General features: G+C 39.9%; 3 protein-coding genes across 3 annotated transcripts in view; 2 read left to right on the top strand and 1 right to left on the bottom strand.

Annotated features, from left to right (window-relative positions):
- The first annotated feature begins 4,187 nt into the window (after nucleotides 1-4,187).
- Nucleotides 4,188-14,279, top strand: LOC144195899 (DNA excision repair protein ERCC-6-like 2). The gene is made up of 20 exons (XM_077715769.1): nucleotides 4,188-4,375; nucleotides 4,795-5,171; nucleotides 5,387-5,503; nucleotides 5,639-5,832; nucleotides 6,205-6,298; nucleotides 6,402-6,469; nucleotides 6,635-6,846; nucleotides 6,921-7,057; nucleotides 7,525-7,641; nucleotides 7,779-7,898; nucleotides 8,150-8,221; nucleotides 8,431-8,576; nucleotides 8,728-8,823; nucleotides 8,931-9,030; nucleotides 9,163-9,309; nucleotides 9,672-9,764; nucleotides 10,756-11,536; nucleotides 11,604-11,758; nucleotides 11,969-12,123; nucleotides 13,204-14,279. The coding sequence occupies exons 1-20, from the start codon at nucleotides 4,351-4,353 to the stop codon at nucleotides 14,075-14,077; spliced, it is 4,080 nt and encodes a 1,359-aa protein (XP_077571895.1). The 5' UTR covers nucleotides 4,188-4,350; the 3' UTR covers nucleotides 14,078-14,279.
- A 2,402-nt stretch (nucleotides 14,280-16,681) lies between these two features.
- Nucleotides 16,682-20,998, bottom strand: LOC144196013 (17-beta-hydroxysteroid dehydrogenase type 3-like). Its single transcript, XM_077715978.1, has 11 exons — nucleotides 20,733-20,998; nucleotides 19,669-19,715; nucleotides 19,462-19,537; nucleotides 19,274-19,381; nucleotides 19,097-19,164; nucleotides 18,903-18,947; nucleotides 18,785-18,819; nucleotides 18,289-18,370; nucleotides 18,149-18,214; nucleotides 17,837-17,986; nucleotides 16,682-17,736 (listed from the first exon to the last, which is right to left on the bottom strand). The coding sequence occupies exons 1-11, from the start codon at nucleotides 20,884-20,886 to the stop codon at nucleotides 17,608-17,610; spliced, it is 960 nt and encodes a 319-aa protein (XP_077572104.1). The 5' UTR covers nucleotides 20,887-20,998; the 3' UTR covers nucleotides 16,682-17,607.
- Nucleotides 20,999-22,020: 1,022 nt separating this feature from the next.
- The window catches only part of LOC144195833 (importin-11-like), a 40,119-nt gene continuing 38,326 nt past the window's right edge, over nucleotides 22,021-23,813 (top strand). The window contains exon 1 of the mRNA XM_077715689.1: nucleotides 22,021-22,146. The gene's annotated coding sequence lies outside the window, so the exon portion shown is untranslated. The remainder of the gene's footprint in view (nucleotides 22,147-23,813) is intronic.

Here is a 23,813-nt window from a genome sequence, read left to right as displayed (position 1 = left end):
GAGGTCTTTCAGACCACACACGGAGCGGTGTGAAGATCTTTTGCTACATATTCCCTGCCTCTCATTTACTCTCTCTTTTCCCATATTTGCCCTCTCTTACCCTGCCGTCCATCTGTCCTCTGTTGCGTCTTTGTATCTTCATTCGGCGTCATGTTTGTTTGTACTTGTTGATGTGAACTGAGAGAGAGAAAAAGGAGAGAATGGTCATTTACAATGATATTTGTGCCTTGAAGACCACCCAAGTCAGACGATGGGATTTTTAGAGGTTTTATTTTTTCAACGCCTCCATTCTTCCCAGAGTCTGACTGAGTTTAATCTCATCGATGGTCACGGCGTGTGTGAATTGTTTGCAATGCTCAGATCTGTCTTTGTATTGGTGAAGCAGCAGGCAGAAGGACAACACAACAAACTCATTAGGGAAGTTGCAAAGTAGTATCACGGGATTGCTGTGCCACTGCCTTAAAACTTTGATCTATTAAAGCCCTAAAGAAAAGAAATTGAGACGTGTGTTGTGACTTGTGCAATATTGTTATCTCACTTGATATTCTGAATGTCAACCAAAGGCAAGATTAGTTGAGGGTGATATGCTCAAATGACTTTGAGATTGGTTCCTCTGCTAAAGCTAGACTAATTTAAGATATATACAGGATAGGTCAATCAAAAGAAAAATCCAACAGGAAGGTCTAGTAGTTGAAACTCAAAAGATATAACGTAAATTATCCTGCCCATGGACCACTTTTATTTTAAAGTAGAGTCGTAATTCAATGGATGGATTCCTTCATGAAATTTATTTTGGAGGAGCAACAAGAAAACAATATTTAAACCATTTGGTGTAACTTGATTTCTGATATGCCCTGATAAGGAGGCCCGAGTATCGCGCTGGGTGGCGCTCTGTGTGAGTATTCCACTTACAGTGTCTTGGACCACACACATGCAATGTTAAGGAGAGAGAGAGAAGTAAGGAAGGAGGGCAAATGTGAAAAAGAAAGACAAAGGATGAGAATGTAGTTGGTCTGGGATGATGGAAGCTAAGGACCTATAGCTGTGGGTGGAAACCTTTTTGACCGAGAGAGCAAGCTGTATCTGTCTGTCTGTTTTGTGAGCACTGTTATTTTATGTTGGTATTGAAGACATCACTCTGTACAGAAGCATGACGGAGATTGTGCTCAGCTTTTATATTTAATTGTTGGGTTGTGATTGGAATAAACTTTGAGAAAACAACATGGGAATCCTGACTATGTTATTTGGGATGTCACAATATCGTTACTCAGTTTACCACTCATCACTTGGACAATAAAAATATTCAGAATTAAACATGTTTTTTAAAAAAAACTATATGCTTCATGGTCAGTACGTCTAGGAGAGTTGTCCGACGTAAAGATATGTGTGCTAAATAATCGTGGGTTAGCCCGGCTCTCTGAGCAAAACCCTTTGACGTGCCGGGACCCCCACCCATTTGCTCTTGGGCTCCATATGGTAGATATGTGTGTGTGCTACACGCATGGATGCATGACCTATTGCTCAGTAGGGCACCTCCCCGCTGGATATCACCCTGTAAAAATACACATCTGCACACACATGGACACATATGAAGAGCATCAAACATACAAATCGTTAAAAAAAAAACATCCATCTGCATATTGTCAAGATATTTGTGTAGGGAAGCGATTGTCAAACTGAGGTCAACGTGTCATAACTTGGTTTATTTATTATGTCATTTCATTTAAAAAAGTGCATGTCAGGTAACAATGAACCAATCACTCAGAGCATTAATAAGATATAACTACTTGCATAAACACAGCAAAGGAGACCACCATGACATCGATCAGAATTCAAGCAGTGGCTGAGACTCAACTCCCTCCCTTCAAAGGTTGCAGCCACTGGCTCAGTAACATTGGTCTTTAACTGCAATTGTTCAGCTGAACTGTATAGATTTAATACAATGTACAACAACTCTAAGCAATAACAAATAATGTTTATTGTAATAATCTGTGTGTACCTCACACACAAGCACCCCATTTAACACAACGACAGCAATGAGCCACGACAGGCACCACTTTGTGTTCCTCCCACCACTACCCCCTGATTGTGAGTCAGGGGGTTAAAAAGGATATAATTGCATGCCTAAACGCCTGAGAAATTGACTTCCAGTTCTGCTGAGCTGGGGCTTTTTGTGTGGCCTCATTGTTTGGGCGTGCAGTCATGCAGCATGTTGTGTTTGGGGCCTGAGATGAGTTGGGTTTGGACGGGCTGGATGTACAATTGTGGCTATTTTGTCTTTGGCCTGAGACCTCACTCCAAGCCCAGGAAGCTTGATATTTCTAAGTACAGATGGAATGGATATGCATCAGCCCTTTTGTCAGTTTTTAAGGAGTTAGATATGATGCTCATATGCACATATTATGGACATTATTATGCACATGTACTTTATATTACTTGGTAAATGAAGGCCATGGCCAATTGCCATGCATTGGAGTAAACCAACCAAGTACATTTTACCTGTTGAGACATGCTTCACATCTGTCCTACTATTACATTATTTTAATTACAATGCTGCTAATTTAGGTAATATTGATTTAATGAGCAAGGTTCATAACTTTTTTCAAGTCCCAGTACTGACTAAAACAACATTACATCGAGTCATGATGATGCAGCCTTATAGACAAGTTGCAATGGTACAATGCCACTGCTTCTCATGTAAAATTAGGTAAGCGGAGGTGCATTAGGTTTTTTTTTCGTATCTAATACAGAACTGACTGTGAAGTTGTATTAGCAGAATTTATGTATGATTGGTTAAGTGCCCATGCATCGCGGACTCAGTGTGTATGGCTTTAAAACGTGGTGGTGTCTAAAGTGGATGTTAACATACAAACTACAAAACAAAAGGCTCCTTCATGTGCATGCTAGTGTAATGAGATGTGTAAATATGTTTCCATCTCACTGCAGGACAAAACAAAGGATGAACCATCACATTTAGGTCATCGGGGACTTTCGCGTTGTAACTCACAACGAACAATCACTTGGGTGCAGCAATAATGGTAATCTTCATTAATCATCTTTTTTCTTGATATCAACATTTATATTAACCAATAACGCATCAATAAATGAATAATTCCTGCACCAATGAGGAATGAAATGTCAGATAATTGCACCATTATCTTTGCCATAATTTTGCAAGCAAAGAAAAATACTGTCCTGTAGATTTTGAAGCACATACTGAAGTAGTGTCTATGTAGACATATCACTTATACTATAATTCACAACTTTCTGTCACTGTCATTTACATTAGCTTGCTTTGTAAACTATGTATCACACATTTTCCAAAATTGGTGGGCGGGTGCATCTTGGCAGTGGAAACAATTATTATTATTTTGAGGTAATGGTCAAATGGTCTTGAAATTAGTTTAAAAAAAATAAAAAAAAACACCATCTCCTAACCACCAGATGCCACCATTGCTACGGGGTCCTCGTTAATTGAAATAAACTGGTCCCCCATAGACTGAAAAAACAACTGTATACATTTTGGATCAGCTTATTGGAAAGAAAAAAGATAAACGCCCCAAAATTAATAAAATTCATTTAAATATGATTGTGCCCTGCTATTGGCTGGCCTCTGGCCGGGAGACAGCTGGGATTTGCTCCAGCACCCCCTGCGATCCCAATGAGGATAAAGCGGTTCAGAAAAATAAGATGAGATGAGAAAAATATGATGGAGGAAGGAATTCCAGCAGATTATCTGTGTGGCAATTTCCACATTGGTTGTGCACATCCATCTCAAAAATGCAGAATGGTGAAAAAGATCCATTAGTGGATTTGAGGGAAGAATAAAGAGAGCAGGTTTACATGCATAATAACTCATAGTGTGACATCACAATTGTCCAATTTCAACACAAGTTACAATTATGTATGTATATACTTACCAAGCAATAAGCACAGTTAATGCTTGCATGATTTAACTGTGACTTATTTAGTGAACTGTAATTTTGTCGAGGTACTTTCACCATAGTTCGATGGCATTAATGAAAACTGATGACTCGTGATAGCAAGGAGAAAAAACTGTATATTATCATTTAGACTAAAACATGTTCTTTTCCAAATAAATATTATTTCTTCTTTCATTGTACTGCATTTTTTAAATCTCGGAGCTGAATGTCGAAAGTGCGGTGTTGAATCTTCAGATTTGTAAACAATGGTCATTAAAGCAAGTCGATCCACGAGAGAAGAGTATACTATCAAGTTAAAACCTAAATGGGTAAGATGTCCTACATACACGATTGTTTTCATAATTCATAATCATAGTAAAATGTTTGGTGAAGAGGAACTAAACGGGAATGCTAGCGATCTAGCATAATGGAGTCTACTGCAGATGAAAAAGGTTAGTGCGTTGTGCCTTGATGTGATCATTTCTCATTCTTCTTGTCGATTGCTTTCTTTGATATCTGAACTGATGTATAACGTGCCTTCATATTCACATTCTGCATAATGTGGCTTAGTTTACCGCTCCAGCTGCAAATTTGTTTCATATAAAAACTTGACATATTGCAATCCAGGTTCATATATAAGGGGAAAACCCCAATGAATAGACTTAATGACACAATTATTATATACTATTTTAGAATTCCTCATACTTTTAAAATATTATGAAAGTTACAAGCTTGGCACGGCCATCCAAGGGACGTTAAAAATTATAGTAATACAATCATTTAAAAAATGAATTTTTCTTTGGTGAATTAACCATGGATTAAAATCCAGGGCTATTTTGTGTTCTAAAATATTTTTCATTCACCTACACAGCTTTGGCCTCCTGTGAACACTTGGCTCCCGAAAATGTTGTTGATGACACTTGCCACAGACAGACCACCACACCTCATGATGAGAATGAGGACAGTGATGAGCAAAATACAAAAGAGGAAGATGCTGCATCAAACCTCACAAGCTCAAGTTTAAATCCTTTAAACCGCGAAAAACCTTTGTTTACTAGTGGCACTGAACTATCTGGAGTATGTGTTCCATTAAAGCTGTGTGATGGAAGTGAAGACAGTGTACCTTATACCATCAACAGATACCTGAGGGATTACCAGCGAGAAGGCATCAGGTTCATTTACAATAACTATAGCCATTCGAGAGGATGTATCCTTGGGGATGATATGGGCCTTGGGAAGACAGTGCAGGTAAACAATAGAGTAGCTTGGAAAAATTGTTTAAAATGTGGAATTAAAAAGGCACAAGATTTTTGTTTATTAGCCTGCAAAGCGGCAATGATTGCAAGGCACTTTTCTTCATTCAGTTGCTTAACTGCAACTTAACTTGCGTGACAGCATGATTAAACAGTCCATTTCAACTCGTGAACCCTATTCTTCAAGGTTTTGTTTGGATTTCACTGCAGGTCCTTGGTTTCCTTGCGGCAGCATTACACAAAAAAGGAACTTGGGAGGACATTGAAAGAAACAAGCCTCACTTTCTTCAGAGTCAGACCTCATCCAAGCATAGCAGGCCAAATCGAGTGGGTGCAACAATCAGAGCATAAAAAGCCTGACGTTATTTTTCAGATGACATTCATCCAGATGAATACTGCATTAAGTACAACAATAATGTCTGCAAATATCATCAGCCCGAGTGTTTTTGCGATCTGTTGTAGCTTTTCCTGATTGTAGCTCCGCTGTCAGTGCTGTATAACTGGAAAGATGAACTGGACACCTGGGGCTACTTCCAATACGCGGTGGTCCACGGGTTGAAGAAACAGGAGGAGCTGGCTCGCGTCAAGAAGGGCCGCGTGGAGATCACACTCACCACCTACGAGACTCTTCGCCTCTTTTTGACTCAATTTAATAAGTAAGAGACATGAAAACACAAGCAACACACAAATGTCATACATTTTTTGCGTAATTTTAAATACTCATTCATTTTTCATACCACTTATCTCACAAGATTCACAGGGGCTGCTGGAGCCCATTCCAGCCAACCAGGTGGGGAACACCACAGCGTAGTGGGCAGTCTATCGGCACAAAGAGATAGATAACCATTCACACTCACCTCACTTACCTAGTGTTCAACCAGCCTACCTTGCATGTTTTTGGAATGTTGGGGGAAACCGGTATAGCAGGAGAAAACCCATGCATAGCATTAAAGTTGATCTCATTTTATCGCTAGTGGTAGATTCCATTACTATCTGCTTTCATCACATGACCTTTTCCTATCCTGCAGCATCAATTGGTCTGCTGTGTTTGTAGACGAGGCTCACAAAATAAAGAACCCAAATTCTCAAATCACTCAAGCAATGAAGGGTCTCAAGTGTCAGGTCAGATTTAGTCCTTACTTTTATATGGCACCCTGTTTATGAACCAGTAATTTTAAATTTGTTACAGGGGAATATATATGTATTAATTTTGACTTTTTTCTAGATTCGATTTGGCCTAACTGGCACCATCCTTCAGAACAACCTTGAGGAGCTGTGGTGTGTTATGGACTGGTATGTTTTTTCTTCAATGTTATTTGAATATAAAACAGTCATCTAATTCTGAATTTGTCAAGGCTCAATTGAGTGAGAATCAAGAGATTTCATCTGGTGTATGTTTTGATTTTTTTTTTTTCTAGGATGTTTAACCTTTTTTTTTCGTTCTGTTCTTCCACACAGGGCTGTCCCTGGCTGTCTTGGCAGCTTAGGGCATTTCAAGAATAAAGTGTCAGATCCAATTGAGCGAGGCCAGAGACACAGTGCAACCAAGAGAGATTTAGCGACTGCGAGGAAGACTGTCAGAGACCTAGTGAGGAGGATTTCCTACTACTTTCTTCGAAGGACCAAAACCTTAATCAAGGATCAACTTCCCAAGAAGGTTGACAGGGTAGGTAACAATTGACTTAATGCATTGGATCCAGTGGTGCTGTAATGCTATGCTATCTTTTGTCCTCAATCTAGGTAGTGTACTGCTCTCTGACTGACTTTCAGCAGATGGTCTATCAAACTGTACTGGACACTGAAGACGTGCAATTGATTCTGAGATCTTCAGAGAATTGTGATTGCCAAAGTGGAAATACTCGAAGAAAATGCTGCTATAAAGTAAGTTCCTTTACAGGCTGTATAAGATGGTTGTGCACAAAGGTTTAGTTATTGTTATCATCCATGTATTTATGAGTATGATTTTGTGGAATATCAGTAACTTGTGAAAAAAAAAGTCAGCTGTGATTTTCCATTGACTTTGACACAATAGCAGGGATGTTGCATCTGTGGCAATTGTGGAGTTTTCTGCATGATAGTACCTTTGTGTGATAGTGTCAACTTTCAACTAATTATGTTATAGGCAGAGAAACTGGGTAGCAGCATTGTATTGTTAGACATGAAACAGACGGGCACAAATGCAGACCTACTTGCTAACAGATTCTGAAAATTTGAGGTGACAAAAGATATTTCTTGTTCTTTAATTTCAGGCATAATGGCTCGGCACTCCAATTCCCAACTACTAGTATTCATGGAATTAAAGAGTCGTCTCCACAACATCTCACTTTTAACATGTTCCTCTCTTTCAGACAAACTCAGAAGGCATACCTGCAAAGGCACTCTACTTTACTTACCTGACTGTACTGAGGAAGGTTGCCAGTCATGTTGCACTCCTTCAGTCTGCCACTGGCACCAGTAAGAAACAGGTACACAATACATTTTAAAGTCAATGTTACTTATAGAGCACTTTAGGAACAACTGCAGCTCCTAAAAATTCCCCGTACAATAGGCAAACTTCCATTAACTTTATTCCTTTTATGACTTGGCTCATTTATGCTTCCAGGAACAGTGTGTAAGCGCTATTTGTAAAAAAGTGTTCCAGAAGTTTCCCAAGTTTGTCCAGAGGTGCAAAGATGAAGCATTTGAGGCCCTTTCCGACCCATTATACAGCGGTAAAATGAAGGTGAGGCACAGGGCTTTGGCTCAGTAAACTCTTCTTGGCAGACTATGTATATATACAGTGTTACAAAAAACCCATTTCCCTGCATAACCATTTATGAAGTTATGAGATACATGTGTATTGCGCTATCGCGATGCTAGGAATCGGAAATCCAAGGTTTCACATTGCTTTTCACATGGCTTTCATCCCAAAGATTGTCAACTCTATTATACATATATGAACAGGTAATAAACTAGTTTATTTTTTCCTCACAGGTTTTGCAGAAACTAATCAGATTCTATCTGCAAAAGAAAGACAAAGTGCTTCTTTTTTCACTGTCAACAAAGGTAAGGTGTACAAGAGTGACAAGTAGGGACATTGGAAATACGTATCATGATTTGTGATCTTTATGGGGTATTTCTGAGGGGTTGTAGTGATGAGTAAAATGTATCTGGCCCTGGACTTGTCTGCAATCAATTACATTAGATGAGCATGTATTACAGTGAAAATTCACAGATGCTTTGCGATTCAGTTATTTCGATTTGGTCCTTGGCAGATCTTGGACATTCTGGAGAGGTACTTCATGGCTGAGGGCCATGACTATAGTAGGTTGGATGGGACCACCAAAGCTAAAGAACGAGTGCACATTGTGAAGCAGTTCAACACCTCTGATCATATCAACCTGTGCTTGGTGTCCACCATGTCAGTCTACACACAGTACACACTCTGAAATAATGCATATGATTGTATTTCTATTTATAATTAAACCGGTTGACTATATTTGAGTTTAAGTGGCTGCAACTGCACTGATATGAATTATCAATGACAATTACAAAATATTTATTCTTTCCAGGGCAGGTGGTTTAGGCCTTAATTTTGTTGGGGCCAATGTTGTGATATTATTCGACCCAACTTGGAATCCAGCCAATGACCTCCAGGCTATTGACAGGTTGGTCTTTAAAAAAAAAAAAATTTAATTCCACATTTTCTTTTTCATCGCAGTGTGTTACAAATGTAATGTGCGTTCCATGGTAATGTGTATGTGCATCTCTTTAGAGCATATCGCATTGGCCAGTGCAGGGACGTGACTGTTTTCAGACTAATTTCATTGGGGACCGTGGAGGAAATTACCTACCTCAGACAAGTCTACAAACAGGTACTGTTTGCCTGTTTATTTCCAGTTGCAACTCTAATTTGTTTTTAGAATTTTGGGGTAGGACCCGATCAGATACGTCTAAATTTCTATCATTGAATAATTACTGACAGGCGATCCTTTATTTGTATTCAGCAATTGCAGAGCTCAGTTGTTGGCATGGAGAGTGCAAGGCGGTACTTTGATGCCGTGCAGGGTACCCACAAGGGGGAACTATTTGGGATCAATAACCTCTTCAGGCTGCAGACTCAAGGCACATGCCTTACCCGCAAAATACTAGAGGTAAGATTTTGTCAAAAAATGAATGAAGGAATAATAGCATAGGTATTTTCTAAACCTAAGAAATAATAATTTCTTGTGTAAATATGAAACTCTTTATCTTATCTATGAAATATACTAGTCAAAACTAAAAATCATTTAGTATTTATCAAAATTTTCACAGTTCCCCTCCAATATTATATTGAAAATTATTTGATTTCAAATATGCACAGCTTAGTCATATTGTAGATATATACACAATGTATGATATTAAACCTAAGTACATGAGACTTTTTTGACTTGCAAATGTACAAACTTTTTACTTGACGGTGATTTGTTACCCAAGCCAAATATTAATAAGTGGGTGTGTCTCTCTTTCATTCTAGCGTGAAGGACAAGTGGAGGCAGGCGTCATGACAACCAGCGCACACACAAACATGGAGGCAATGGAAAAGGAGGGCAAGATGCACCTCGTTAGCGTGAGTCCCTTTGCTTTTCTCAGGGACCCAAAGCACGGAGCACAGATTTTCCCTTGTCCCTTGTTCACACATCCCTCCCAAGTGGCCGGCACAAACCTCACTTTCCCATGCTAAAAACGGGTATACCTCATACTAGAGCTTTTCTGTGTGTCAGTCAACCAGCTGACAAAACAGCATTTGCTTCTTTTAAGAAATAATATAATTTTATATCTGCAACTATTTCAACTGTTTATATAAAGGAAGGGCAACATTGTAAATCTGTCTTTCTGACTGATTAGATTGTAAAAAAAGTATTTGTAATATTTTACATAACTTCAGTGGGTAGCAATTGGATACTAACTGGTAAATATATATTGAGGGGAATTGATTCAAATTTACCTACTTCTACATCAATGCAGTTTATGTCTTAACAAAAATAAGAAAACAATCTTTGTACAGTTTGGTGTGTGTAGCACATAGCCCGAAAAATAGAGTATTTTACAATTCTTGCTTATTGCATCTTAAAACCTGAGGTTATCATTTTGACCTTCATGCATTCTTGATGTAAAAACCCTGAACAATTTTATCCAGCTGGCCTGCTTTCAATTTCTGTATTGTGACTTATCTCCTATCATCTTTATAGTTGGTGCTGCCCTTGACATATTTTTGATTGATAGCAATGAACCATGCATATGCTCAAGCTTATAGCGTTTGCGGTTCCATATGTATGCATGTAAACTCTTTCGATATGGACAGTTCTGTCCAGTAAGTACTAAAAATTGGATCTCGCTTGGTGGTCCAAATGAATTCCAAATGTTTATAGCTTCTGGACATGTCGGTTCCTCGTGTTACATCATAATAGGAGCCTGTGTCACTTTGTGGTTTATTATGATTTGCTATTACCAACATCTGTTTTGTATCCACCAGGAATGTTCTCATAGGCTGTTTTTTCATAGTTTATGACCTTTTCCAATGCCAACGTACTCTTATGTTGTTGTTTCTGTGATTACAGGAAGCTGCAGATGCATCCGAGGAGAGCATGGGTGCATCCAAGATCCCAGAAGAGCTGCTGGACTTCAGTAGCGGGAGCGATGATGATGTGGAGGAGGAACATGGTAGTCTCAGTAGAATAGCTGGCACTAAGAGAATAGATTCATCCGCTGGGCCTGATTCGAACAACCTGCTGCAGCATCTTTTCGCCACACTGCTCCAAAGGCTTAAAACTATGCCAGAGTCTGGTGAAGACAACACTAGTTCAGGGAGTGATGATGGGTGTGCGAAAAGAGAATCCCACATTGGGAAAAATGATTACCCTAAACAAGGAAGAGGAATCCCAATCAATGGAAATGCAAATCTGGGACAGAACTTGTGTAGGACCAATTTAGAGGAAAGCGATGAGGACAGTGCTAAAAGTTCTAAATATCAGCAGCTTTCCAAAGCCCACCGATTTGACAATTTTTCCGATGAGTCGGACGATTTGGACATTAACATACCAGCACAGTCTAAGGGCGATATCTTGTATTCCAACAATAGACAAGGACAGAAAGCTCAAGTAAAAAACAAATGTAATAGAAAAAGAAGCACAACCAAAGGGGCAATTTTCTCAGAGAAGATTGAGTCTTTCACAACTTCAGAGGAGGATAATACCACAATCTTAGATAAAGCCAAATTAAGGCACCCAAAAGATGCTCACGTTTCTGGAACAAGTCCTCGTGAATGTAAAGTTGCTACATTCACAAGTGTGAAAAACAAAACAATTCCAGCATCTAGAGGAACTATTGATGCTGTCTTAGGTAAGACTGTTCCATAAAAAGAGTATGAGTGGCATTTGCTTTGAATTAACCATGTTCCTAATCAAAGGTGGGCTCCAGGAGGTTGCGTTCACCCACTCCAACCAGCGGGTGATAGGAGGGAGCAAAGCCGAGGAGCTGATTAGTAGAGCTGCAGCAAAAGACGTGTTTGAGCACAAGATGTACTCTCAGCTCCCTGCAAATGAACTGCTCACCACTTGCAAGGTACACAGCACACTTAAAACCACTGAAGAGTGAATACGCCAATACAGTCTTTGTAGTGTATTCAATTAAATAGAGGTTGAACATATTTGTTTTAATTGTGTTCTGTTTTTATTTATGTTTAGCATAGCTTCGCAACTTAATTGGAATTGTGGTTGTATATCAATATGATTTTCCCTGGAACTTGCAGTTGATTCTCCCATTTCTGTACAGGCCTTGCCAGAAAGACCACTACACTGCCACTCCAGCGACACTCCTAAGATCCAAGAGCTTCCTAAAAATCACACTGTCACCTTCAAGAAGAGCATCGTGGAACACACCAGATATAACACCTTCATTTTGGGGGAGACACCTCTGGCCTTGCGCAGGTAGGAAAGGATTTGTCTGGAGAAAAGTTAGGAGGTGGGAATAAGTGTGTACCCTTGCAGGCAAGCATTATAAAGTGTAGATTTTTCTGTGAGGGAAAATTCCTGGTAGTGTCGGGAAATCAGCCAAAACTCACCGCAGATTGAATGTCTAGCGCCCCCATCTGGGCCCCAAGAAATGGCGTGTTAACACAAGACCACCCCTGAGTTCATCCCACTACCCATTTCCCATCATCCTGCCAAACATTACACAGTTGTGTTCAGACCTGACGGTTGCCTCCAGGGAATTGACGACGGATATGCACCAACTTCCTACGAAACACTTAATGTAGACATCTCTCCAAAATACACTCATAAACATGCATCTCCTCCCCCTCACACACCTATACAAGCACCTTCTTTGGCTGGCATCTCATTCCCCAGGTGGAAGAAGCCATCTCTGCCCAGAGGCACGCGAGGGTTTGAAAAACAGACAACACACCATGTTGATTCCTCATTCCGTTAAATTATTCAACTCCAAATAGGGGTTTACTGCCATCACGTTTTTTTATTTATTGTTTTTCCAGTAAAAGCCACAATTTCCATTAAATAAGACCGTCTGTTACTGTCACGCTTTGACGTGTTTCTTTTCCTGAATCTGGATAGACCACACTTTTAATAACAAGTGCCTTGGATTGCTGGAGGAGAGAAACGTGAATATGTCTGACTCTATACAGAAGTATTCATTTTGGGTCGGTCTTGATGTGCCCACAAAATATCTGATTAATAGCATTGGACTTGTGGCTTTTTAAATAAAACGATGAATGTAGCATATGTTGTGTGTTCAGAATATAGTGGAAATTATATGCAACGTAATGCTGCTCAGTCGGCGCCAATCTACAGCTGGGCCAATAAATACTGGGCAATTTAAAAATGTGCAAGTTCACCGATTTAAAAAGAGGACAGGTTTGTAATTTTCATCATTGGTACACAGTGCGAGAGACAGAATTTACAAAAATAATCATGGAAATTGTTTTATTATTTTGTATGTATTATATATATATATATGTATTATTATTTTATTTTTTGTATATTTATCTGTAGACACCAGTTGCAGGAGATGGCGTCCAAATTGAATTTCCCCTCAGCCCACCAGTTTGCCACCGACGTTCTGAGAAGCGACTCCAGTCAGAGACTCGCGTGGCTGCGGGGCTATTATGCCTCGCTGGGCTCCCCTGAACTCGGAAGCTTCGTCACCAGCAAATTCCCACCAGCCGACGGGGATCAGACCCAATCTCCCAAAAGCAATGAAACCACAAGGCGCAAATCTAATCAGAAGTGTCCAGAACCCAAGAAGAAGAAACGGAAATCGCAGAGGAAATTGCCAAATGATATCGTAAGTTTGGAGCCTGAGGAGCGGAAGGAGGAGGTCAGCCATGCGAGAAGTCATAGGAGTACAAAGAAGACTAGTGTCGATGGCCTCGGTGGGTGTCAGACCAGCAGCAGTAGTTGTTCGGACCCCCAGAAGATGGACGATACGCCCTTCAGCATGACGCAAACGTCAGCCACAAATGTTCAGCATCATTCCCAGGAGGTTCCCTCGCAAGAACAGTCCTGTCTTCTCACAGAACTTTTAGGGGACACGTCCATTCTTGATGACTTGTTAAAACCCAAATCCAAGCATTCCCCCGTAAAGACATCGACCTCAGAACTGGCTTCCCCACCTCCATCTAGAACCAACATTACCTCAGGTGGCATGGACCATCATCTGCCACAACGGTCAGCATCAAGAGTAGGTCGCAAAGACTTCTGGGACATTTTGAATGAGGACAATGAAGAACGCATTAACAAGCTTACGGATTTGGACGAGGTGCGGAGGCTGTGTATCGACACCAATTTGGCAGCTCGAGCTCCTTTTGTGGAGAAGGACAGCACAAATCTCTGGAAGACCAACGACAAGTTTCTGTGGAAGAAATAACAAGGCAACAAAATAACATTCAATGCATCTCAGAAGTAGGTCAGTCCATTGTTTTTATATTAGAACACCCATCATGTATTTGTATTTTAAACGTAAGATGTGTTTAAATGTTTATCTCTAATTCTATTGTGTTAATAATAAAAGACAAAGCCTTTCTGGTGCAAAGAGCTCTGTTTCTGATAAAAATGCAATCTCTTTGCCATATGCTTTTATACATATATTCCATGAAGTATATATAGTGTATCACTATTTGGTCACTTTTTTTTAGAATTATTTTATGTCTTCATATTTGTTACCAGTAAAACTAGGAACTGAGGTCTATGTGCGTGTGAAGATGCAGCCTCAATTGAATGCATTGAACGGCCTTTATCACTACTCAGCAGAATCACCCGCATCCTCCACAGGTGCAACATCATTCCTATTTTGACAAGTCAAAAAGAAAGCGTGCACTGTTTCTTTTTTGTTGCTGTTATTTTGGAGTCTGATTTTTTTCACTCTGGGTCTGCAACACTTGCCCATCATGGCTTCAATGTCGTTTGATTCAAGTGTTTTTAGTTCCCACTCTCAAAGCTGTTTGACGTCACCAAGCCTCACCATCCAGATTAGTAGTGGAGCTAACTTCTAATTTGTTTGCCTGTCATGATAAAAAGCTGATAGCTATCAGTAAACGAGCGGATGTGCGTGCCTCAGCAGGATGCAGCCGCCTGGAATATCTTTGCGTGCTGGGTGGTACGACCGGGGCTGTGTTCACTGTCACACCTGTTTACATGACAGCCAGAGGAAAAGAAAAGGCCGCTTTCATGCTTGACAACCCGTCCAGCTCACAGCCCCTCCTTTTTTCCATTCATGATTCCTTTCTTTGGTTTGTTTTGTTTTAAATTCCAATCTTTTGTTTGGCAGCCAGTTCAAGTGTGATAGCAGGGATTTGGACGTTGGAAAAGCTCACACACAGACTGACATTAGTTGGGAGCACATGAAGGTCAGTTGGCCCAGAAAATCCATTTTCTTGACAGATAATTGCGGTTGCATAGAGTGCAAGGGGTATGCACATAACATTTGGGCTTCACGTTTCAAATCTCTGCTCCTGTGTGGACTTTTAATTTAGCCCCTTTCCCAAGATTTCTTCACATTCCAAAACATGCATGTTCATTTGAACATGCACTTAACCAAAGAGACTGCAAAGGCCTATGTGATGCATGGATGTTCACCCAACACAATAGATTTTTTAATATTTGTGGCAAAAACTATTCACAGTTGAAATGGATTGGATCTCTAAATATGAACTATGAAAGATCCAAAAAATTGTGCATGTGCTTTGACTACACTACAAAATTTTAGACCTTCGTTTGCTAAGTAAAGGAACGGTGAAGTCACCAAGCCAAACTCTTGAGTGATATGGGAAATTGTCTCTAGTTCGTGTTAACTGTGTTTCAATTGTATTCATTGCAGCTGTGAGGCTTCATTTCTTTCACCCAAGTTCCTCCATTAGTATGTATGTGACATGGGAAAGGTGAGACGTCTGTTTACATTTCCTGCCAAAATAAGACGAGTGTCGGTGAGTGTGTTACAAAGTGAACATGGCCTTGCAGGGTTTATTTGCACAAGCCAAGACACTGACACATTGTTTGATTTGATTTGTTAAAATAAAAATGCTGTTGGCCTTCATTGACCCGTGGGGGCCCCTGACACACCCAATCCATCTGTTTGGCTCAGGTTTCCACTTGCCGTTACCACAATAATGCTACATACATACAAAAGTGAGCAAAACTAAATCAGAAATTAAGGTTGAGCAGCCGTCAGAACATTTCCCTCGATTAAAAATATGCATTATTGTGGTATGTAATGACCATTTTCAGCAATCCGAAGTACCTTAACTAATGTTTAAGGGGCAACAAAAGCTCATGCGTGAAGGTGGGTGTGTCAAAGCTACAAAATACTTCCCTTTCTGCAAACTTACTCTTTGTTTAAGAGACCCTAAACTCATATTCCAATGTTTTGAGTTTTATTATCTGTGTATTTTTTTCTTTCACTGCTGGTGTCCATTCATTCATTCATTCATCTTCTATACCTCTAATCCTTGTAAAGGTTGCAGGGGGTTCCTGCAGCCAACCCAGCTGAAGGCAGACTATACACCCTAGACCAGAACAAAAACCAGCACCAAAAGCAGCACTTGAGGGAGGACAGGTTTGCCCACCCACCGCTCTTGACTGATCACTGATGGTGTTTGAAAGTTGAATCAAAACTGCAACAGCAGCCCCTGCACTGTTTGTGTTTGCAAGACCCTTGCCTTGAAGTGGGCCTACATAAGCAAAGCTCAGCCACATGTGAGCAAGGGCCTGATGTGTGACTTTTTCTTTTTAACAATCCCCATTTTTCCCTCCCATTTTATCTATTTTGGATCTATATGTTGTCATATTAAGTAAATAATCTACATTATTAACCCATGTAGGGCACAAGTCTATTTTTGGTGAAGGCCACCGATTCAGGGTGTCCCACGCCTCTGGCCCAGAATCAGCTGGGATAGGCCCCAGCACAACGACCCTAATGAGGATGAAGCGGTTCAGAGAATGAGATGAATAAAAAAAAAATACTTTGATCATAGAACACACTTAAAAGCCTTTATTTTCCAGAAAAATTGACAGCCTACACGATAATCCAAGTGCGCTATAAATGCCAACTGTACATGAAAACAAGATTAGAAAACATCATTTTTAAGGAATATTCACCAGTGTAACATAAGCACGAGGGGACCAATTAGGTCAATATTAGATTGTCCAACATTATTGCGGCACTAACAATGACTTCCATCTTTTGGCTTAACCGTCGAATATGGCCGTAGACCTCGTCTCCTGGGTGGGCTACTGCTGCTGTGTGCTTTTGTTGGACCATTTTTGGACCGTTGTGTTTAGTGAGACAACAAGCAAGGAAGGCGCTTTCAGTGAGGGTGACGTATCGCACAGGCAGCATCCTCAAAGACTCTCACCTCGCCTTTTGCATTCTAACATTTTCTGCTTTCTTGTCTTGCCTCCAACACTCTCAAAATGTACACGCACTCCTGTCCTGACCACCCACACATTTTGTGATTAAAAACAACTTTTCGAGACTTAATCTGTCATGGCTATTCTTAACAATTTTGTGCTCATTTGTGTTCCTTTCTAACACATGGTTAACCCGTCGGCCACGCAGTGAGGGTTCAAATCCAGGTCGGCCCATTAAATACTTACTATATACAGTGGTTACCTTTCACTACTGCCTCACGGATCTGTTTTTTGACACTGAACAATTCAAGTAGTAATAAAGATTTGATAGAATGAATTGAATCACGTTTCACAGTTGACAATTCCAGATAAATAAAGAGGGTGTGTCAAGAAAGGCATCCTGTGTAAAAAAACTCAACTGTCAACAAGTGCTTACTGTGGCGACCTCCTGTGGGGTAAACTAAAACTAACCTACATCCTTCACTAAACAGGTTTGAATTTTGGACCTTGTATTGTTGTTGTTTATAATGTTGTCATTGCAGGCATGTCCCTTTAGGTGTCTCTTATTAAGGAGCTGCAACTCTTCCTTTCTGCTTGTTTTCTTTGCACGTAGTGCTGCAGGCCTTGAAATATAGCCTCGGTGTGGAGAATCTTGAGTGGGATGGAATGTAGTAACCAGCCCTGTGTGAAAACATTCACAATTTTCATGTATGGTGCACCCAGAAAATATTTATGGCACTTTACTTATTTTCCACATTTTGCTAAGAGTAATCTCCCCTACCAGGAACATGTGACAGATGCTGCCGTACGTTTTGTCCCCAGCTCGGATATACTGCAGTGAACTCTTCACAAAGTCTTGTGGGGAAAGCATGAATGCATTTGTTTGCTGGTAGCCCACCATGCGAGTGGACACTCCAAAAGGTGCCACTGCCTGAGAAAGTAAAAGTAATTCAAAACCTGATGTAAAAGTGTAGCATCATTATGCATTCTGTGTAATTTATGGTTGTGTAGAAGATCCTATTAAGCTATTGCGAGATCTGACATAATTTTATTGGAAATTCCCCCAAAATAATGGATTTTTTTTTCAAGGCACCTGTATAATAACACCTGTATCTTTGTATTCTGCGTGTAGACCTTGAGAAAACCTCTCCACAAAGATCTGGAAAGGTGATACACAGTTGGAGTGAATGAAGATGTGAGAGTCCAACGATGGGATGAAGAGCTCATACTCACTTTAGATGCAGCGTAGAGTGAGTACATTGGGAATGGAATAGAGGCAACTCCGGATGCAATATTTACTATCACTCCTTTTCTCCTGAATACCACAAACATAAACTCAAAAACACAGTCTTATATAGGCTATTAATGACCACAATATTGACAGCCCCACTCCGCTCAGCAGCCAAGGCGTATCTAACAGTCCCCGTGCTTTACTAAATAATATTAAAGCCCAAACAAAAGTAACAAACATAAACCATACTTTATATCTCCTCTAAGAATGTTAACCTGTTTGTCATTTTAAATATTTTAGTCAACTGGTTGAAAAAAGTTGAAAATAGCTACAGGATTGAGCGTCTATAATTGGTATTCTGTAATCACAGGGGAGAATTGGAGTAGAACCCAGCAACATTTAACCGTGTTATCAACTATTGTTATCAACTTTTTCTTGTTAAAACAAAAGGAGTAATTGCTTTGGAATAAAAATTGTGTTACATCAAATGAAGGGAACCTGTTTTCCATGCCTGGGAGGATTATTTTGCACATCTGTTGCAAAAAAAACAACATAAAAATGTATCACTTTTGGGAAGTTCAACTATAAAGGTTACACTGTAAAATCAGGATCGTACCTTTACCATGGTTTTCACGTTGCAATTGACCAGACTCGTGATTGTCTGAAAAGCAAGATATTAAGAGTCTCAAATTTGCAATGAAACAATGCGGCCTTAAAACACCTGACACACCTCCACCTGACAAACATGAAGCATGGAATAACAGCAAAATATAAATACATATAAATGTAAATATGTGGCCCACCACTAACCTGGTCTAGATTGTCTTCTTCAAGGAATTTGCGAGGGACAGTATTGGGCACCATACCTACGTTATTAACTGGCAAACAACAATCCACTTTTGATTGAATGATTGTGATTTCACTCCAACATACAGAATTTTTATCCTGTCAGAGCACAAATTGTATAATATACGGTGAAAGTAGTACCTAAAACTCCAATGTCCAGGTACTTGAGTTCCTCCTCAATCTCCGTGAAGATGTCTTCCTTTGTGAAGTCTGCCACAACCACTTTTACCATCCGATGTGTACTTTCGCCTTTATATTAAAACAGCAATTGTTACACAAGGTACAATGGTAGATTTAAAAATTGAGGGGGGGGGGGTTGTAATTCTTACTTATTTCCTTGGCAACCTTGTCCAGATTAATTTTGGTTCTGCTCATGATAACCACATTCATCCCATGTTCAGCTAGCTAATAATGGTACAAAATAGGGATTATGGACACAAAGTATCATGTAATGAAATACAGTATTACAAATACAGTGTTTATTGCAATACTGGTTGTTTGTTATCCGAACACACGATTCAAGTATAATTACTTACTGCAAAGGCATATTGTCTTCCAATGCCATCTGAAGCACCAGTGACCACTGAAACAGCAACAAATTGTCAAAGTGAAGGTTTGTGTTTACTGATTCATCATGTTTGGGTAACAATGTGTACTTTCAACATGTTCCCCTGATAAAGAACTCGCTGAAAACAAACAGGAACAACTCACATACAACTGTTTACTCCTCATATGATCATCCCTTTCAGGACTAAGTGGAATGTGGACCAATAGAAACTGCATATATAGATTGAAATATAGACTGTCACTGGAATGAAGCTTTGTTGAAGCAGTGGAGTCATAATTTAATTAAAAAAAAACACGACAGACCTGCAAGGTGCTCAACAGTATTTCACCATCTTTCAAATGACCACAACACAAAAAGGAGCAGTAAGAAAACAGTCAGCTGGGATTCAAAGTGCCAAGTGTTTCCTTAATGGATGCCCTACACTGAGAATTTATCCACTGGTGCCCAATGTGCCAGCCCATGTTAAATCAATGTCAGTCACCTCACAGGTAGACAGATTGAGTCATCGAGTGACACGAGGGAAAATGGTATGAAATGCCTCTGGACTGACTGACAGTCGCACCTTATATGAATTCTCCTGTTTGAAAAATATTTATTAGATTTTTTTTTTTTTAATTATGCGCTTTCAGTGATTATAAAAAGCAAGTTCATGATGACCCACGCCTGGTGGGACTAGTTTGTTTTCCTGTAATGAGTAATTTTTAATTCAGCAAGGTTATCATGACATACAGTCTTACGGGACAGCATACCCTCGATGTGAAAATAATCCAAAGCTATTCATTCATCATTGGAGTCATCAGTTTGATACAAAACATAATGAAAATATGTAGATATGGCTGAGTTCCACTCAAAGATGAGTTCATGACCACATTCCTTTTTGTATTATTTTATGCTTTTTCTCTGATATCGTGGCACTCTACTCACTTTGTTTCATGACCTTGTACTTTATTATTAGCATAGGCAGCCCATCACCCAGACCCCTCTCCCAACATACACACCCACAGCATACCCAATCACACATAGTAAGCTTACCTGCCCACTCTCCCATGGAAAAAAAGAAAGATTTTGGGAGGGGAAACCACCTTTTTGGCTGAAGCATCCTAATAAAAAGGAGCAGTTTTACTCCATAGTAGACAACAACCACAGCACCAAGAGTCGTGAAACAACATTCCATGAAGTTCTCCATTCTTTCCCGGCACCTGAGGGACACTTTGTTGTCCCCACAAGTGCTGCTTCAGCTGCTGATGTGTTCTGGTCAGAATGCCAATGAGTGATCCTACTTAATAAATATAGTACACACAGAAAGCTGACACTCCCTTTTAAGGAACAACACACTCACTCTGCCCTCCCTGTCCTACAACTTCTAGGGATGTCAAGTCGTTCAGCCTGTAATAGCTTTAAGACGTGTCGCTTTAAGACAGTCAGAGAAGATCAACTTGAAAAACTGCTTGTGTCTTACATTGCTGTGTGACAGATGTAATTTTTGGTTGCTTACTGTTCATTTAGTTGATATAAAAAGTGTGCGTCCCCTGTCATAACTTTTGAACCTTTTTGACCATTCAGTTGAAGGAGTCTCAAAATATTTCATCAGTGATCAAAAGGATCTTATAAGGTTGCTGGGGTGATGGAGCACAGTAGGCAGGGTACACCCTGAAGATGCTGTGTAAACAAGCAGGTTTTTCTTTATAGACAAGAAAACCCCAGTTTAAACATTGTTTTCATATACCCTGATGGCAAATGTGTGAGTGGGTGTTGTCCACTGTCCAATGGTACTTCAGGCCTGTAGCGATATCATATTGTAGTGTGCGGTATATTGTATCATAAAATATTGCCAATATGCAAACTATTGTAGAAAATTATCAACAATCTTTTGATATAGTGACAATGTATCCTAATAAATCAGGTGGCTTTTTGAGAAACTATTCTTGCTTTTTGGGGCATCAGGATGTCTACAATTTCATCATTATTCAACATTATCACTAGAGGACGCCAAATGTACTGAGATCAAACCATATGCAGGCATTTTAAAATCTAAGTAAATAAGAGAGAGAATGAATACAAACTGTAAGTAAATTTGAGTTTTGAGAGCAAATATCTCATAATTAGTCATCTTTGAGTATGCTGTATCATTTCACACAGCAGGAGCACGCACCAAATAGTCTATTTCTGAAAAGATAAACGTGCATTTTTATTTCCTTAACAATATTCAGTGTATTGTTGCTGTAGACAAAAAAAAACAACAACATTTTTTTAAGACTAAACCTTCTGTTTGTGCATCATTGATATGCCCATCTCAAGCATTGCTTCGCGGGCAACGTCATCTAGGCGCGCCGGATTGCGTTGCTGGCGCCATTCGGACAAGCGTGTATTCCCCATCTCCCTTGCTTGAGTTAAACTCATCCTTGCTTGCACTTCTCCGTTATTTATTTTGCAATCGCGCTTTAAGGTGAGTATCGGTACATTCAATTTAGCTGTGTGGTGTGTGATCATCACAGTGGAAGCTGTAATCGGCGGGTAAAACGTCCATCACTCTCCTGTCTGCTATTGAATAAATTTAGCTCTGTCGCTAGGCTTAAAGTTAGCGTTGTTATTTAGAATATCGTGTCCGATTAGTCAAAGATCAATGTCATCCCAACGATCTGCAACAAATGAGATCCCACATCTTTGCAAATAACAGTCCGATCTCTGCAAATCGTTACATTTTGGGTGATCCGGTTAATCGAGGATGAAAGAAACACTTCTATGGGTTTAATTTGGGATGCATTCATCAGAAATGCCAAATGGTGCGTTTTTTCGAGATGCTGGAATGGCAGGCTCGTGCTGGGAATAACGAGTGACTCGGGAGCCACGTCCCCTCACCTCTTATGTGCCTTGTGACAAGCAATGTTTACATCCCCTAAACAATAACTGCAGGATTAATGGGATGACACACACACACACTTGCTAATCTATCGTAACAAAATGTAAGACATGAGAAACATTGCAGCAACCGTGAAACTTTATTAAGAGAAAAGGAAAAGGATAGATGATTGGAAATCAGTCAATCAGTTCTTCTCTTGTTGACTTGGTTCTTGACTGACATGTAATTGATGAACACGTGGTTATCGGAAATCACGTGATACTGTTGTTACTATTATGTGAGTATTGTTATGAATATTGTTATGATTATTATTATGATTGTTATTATGATGGTAATTATGATTATGATTATTAATATGATGATGATTATTAGTAGTAGGATTATTAATAGTATTATTATTGAAATAATTTTCAGTAGTCGACGTATTGAGCAGGTTGAGAAATCAAAGCAATAACCATTTCACCTGTGATTTATGTGAATATAAATGTAAATTCATGTCATGCATAGCATAATCATGCACTGGAAAAAACGGGGTTTAAGGTGTTGTAGGTTATTTATTTGAGACTTCTTGTTTGCAGGCGGCCCGGTGTGGCGAGTGTTTAGCACGTCAGCCTCACAGCTCTGGGGTCCTGGGTTCAAATCCAGGTCATGTCCACTTGTGTGGAGTTTGCATGTTCTCCTTGGGCCCACGTGGGTTTCCTCCGGGTACTCTGGCTTCCTCCCACATTCCAAAAACATGCATGGTAGGCTGATTGGACACTCTAAATTGCCCCTAGGTATGGGTGTAAGTGTGCATGGTTGTCCGTCTCCCTGTGCCCTGCGATTGGCTGGCCAGAGATTCAGGGTGTACCTTGCCTCTGGCCCACAGACAGCTGGGATTGTCTCCTGCACCCCCCCAGCCCTAATGAGGATATCATACATCATATCATATTTAATGGTTATTGGTTGATTGGCAGCGCTCCCATTAATAGCTGATGGCCCCATTCAGAGGATTTACAATTTAATGCACTTATTTATGTGGCAAAATTAGATGCAAACGTCCATGAACACTAAATGAGATTAAAAAAAAACAGGACGTCTCTCTCATTGTCTAATACTGGTCTGTTGGTGGCAGTGTTGCTCAATATATACTTGCAAAAAACAGTTTCAACAATTGGACTTGAGCATTGGTACCATGTATTATTAAAATCTGTTGTGTCCTTTTCACCTAGAATTGTTTCGATTAAATGTTCCTATATTTCCTCAGGGTTGAT

Source organism: Stigmatopora nigra, chromosome 4 (genome assembly GCF_051989575.1).
Source record: "Stigmatopora nigra isolate UIUO_SnigA chromosome 4, RoL_Snig_1.1, whole genome shotgun sequence".
In the NCBI taxonomy this organism is placed as follows: Eukaryota; Metazoa; Chordata; class Actinopteri; order Syngnathiformes; family Syngnathidae; genus Stigmatopora; species Stigmatopora nigra.
The sequence above is the reverse complement of the archived record's forward strand: the minus strand, read 5'-3'. Positions and strand labels throughout refer to the sequence as shown.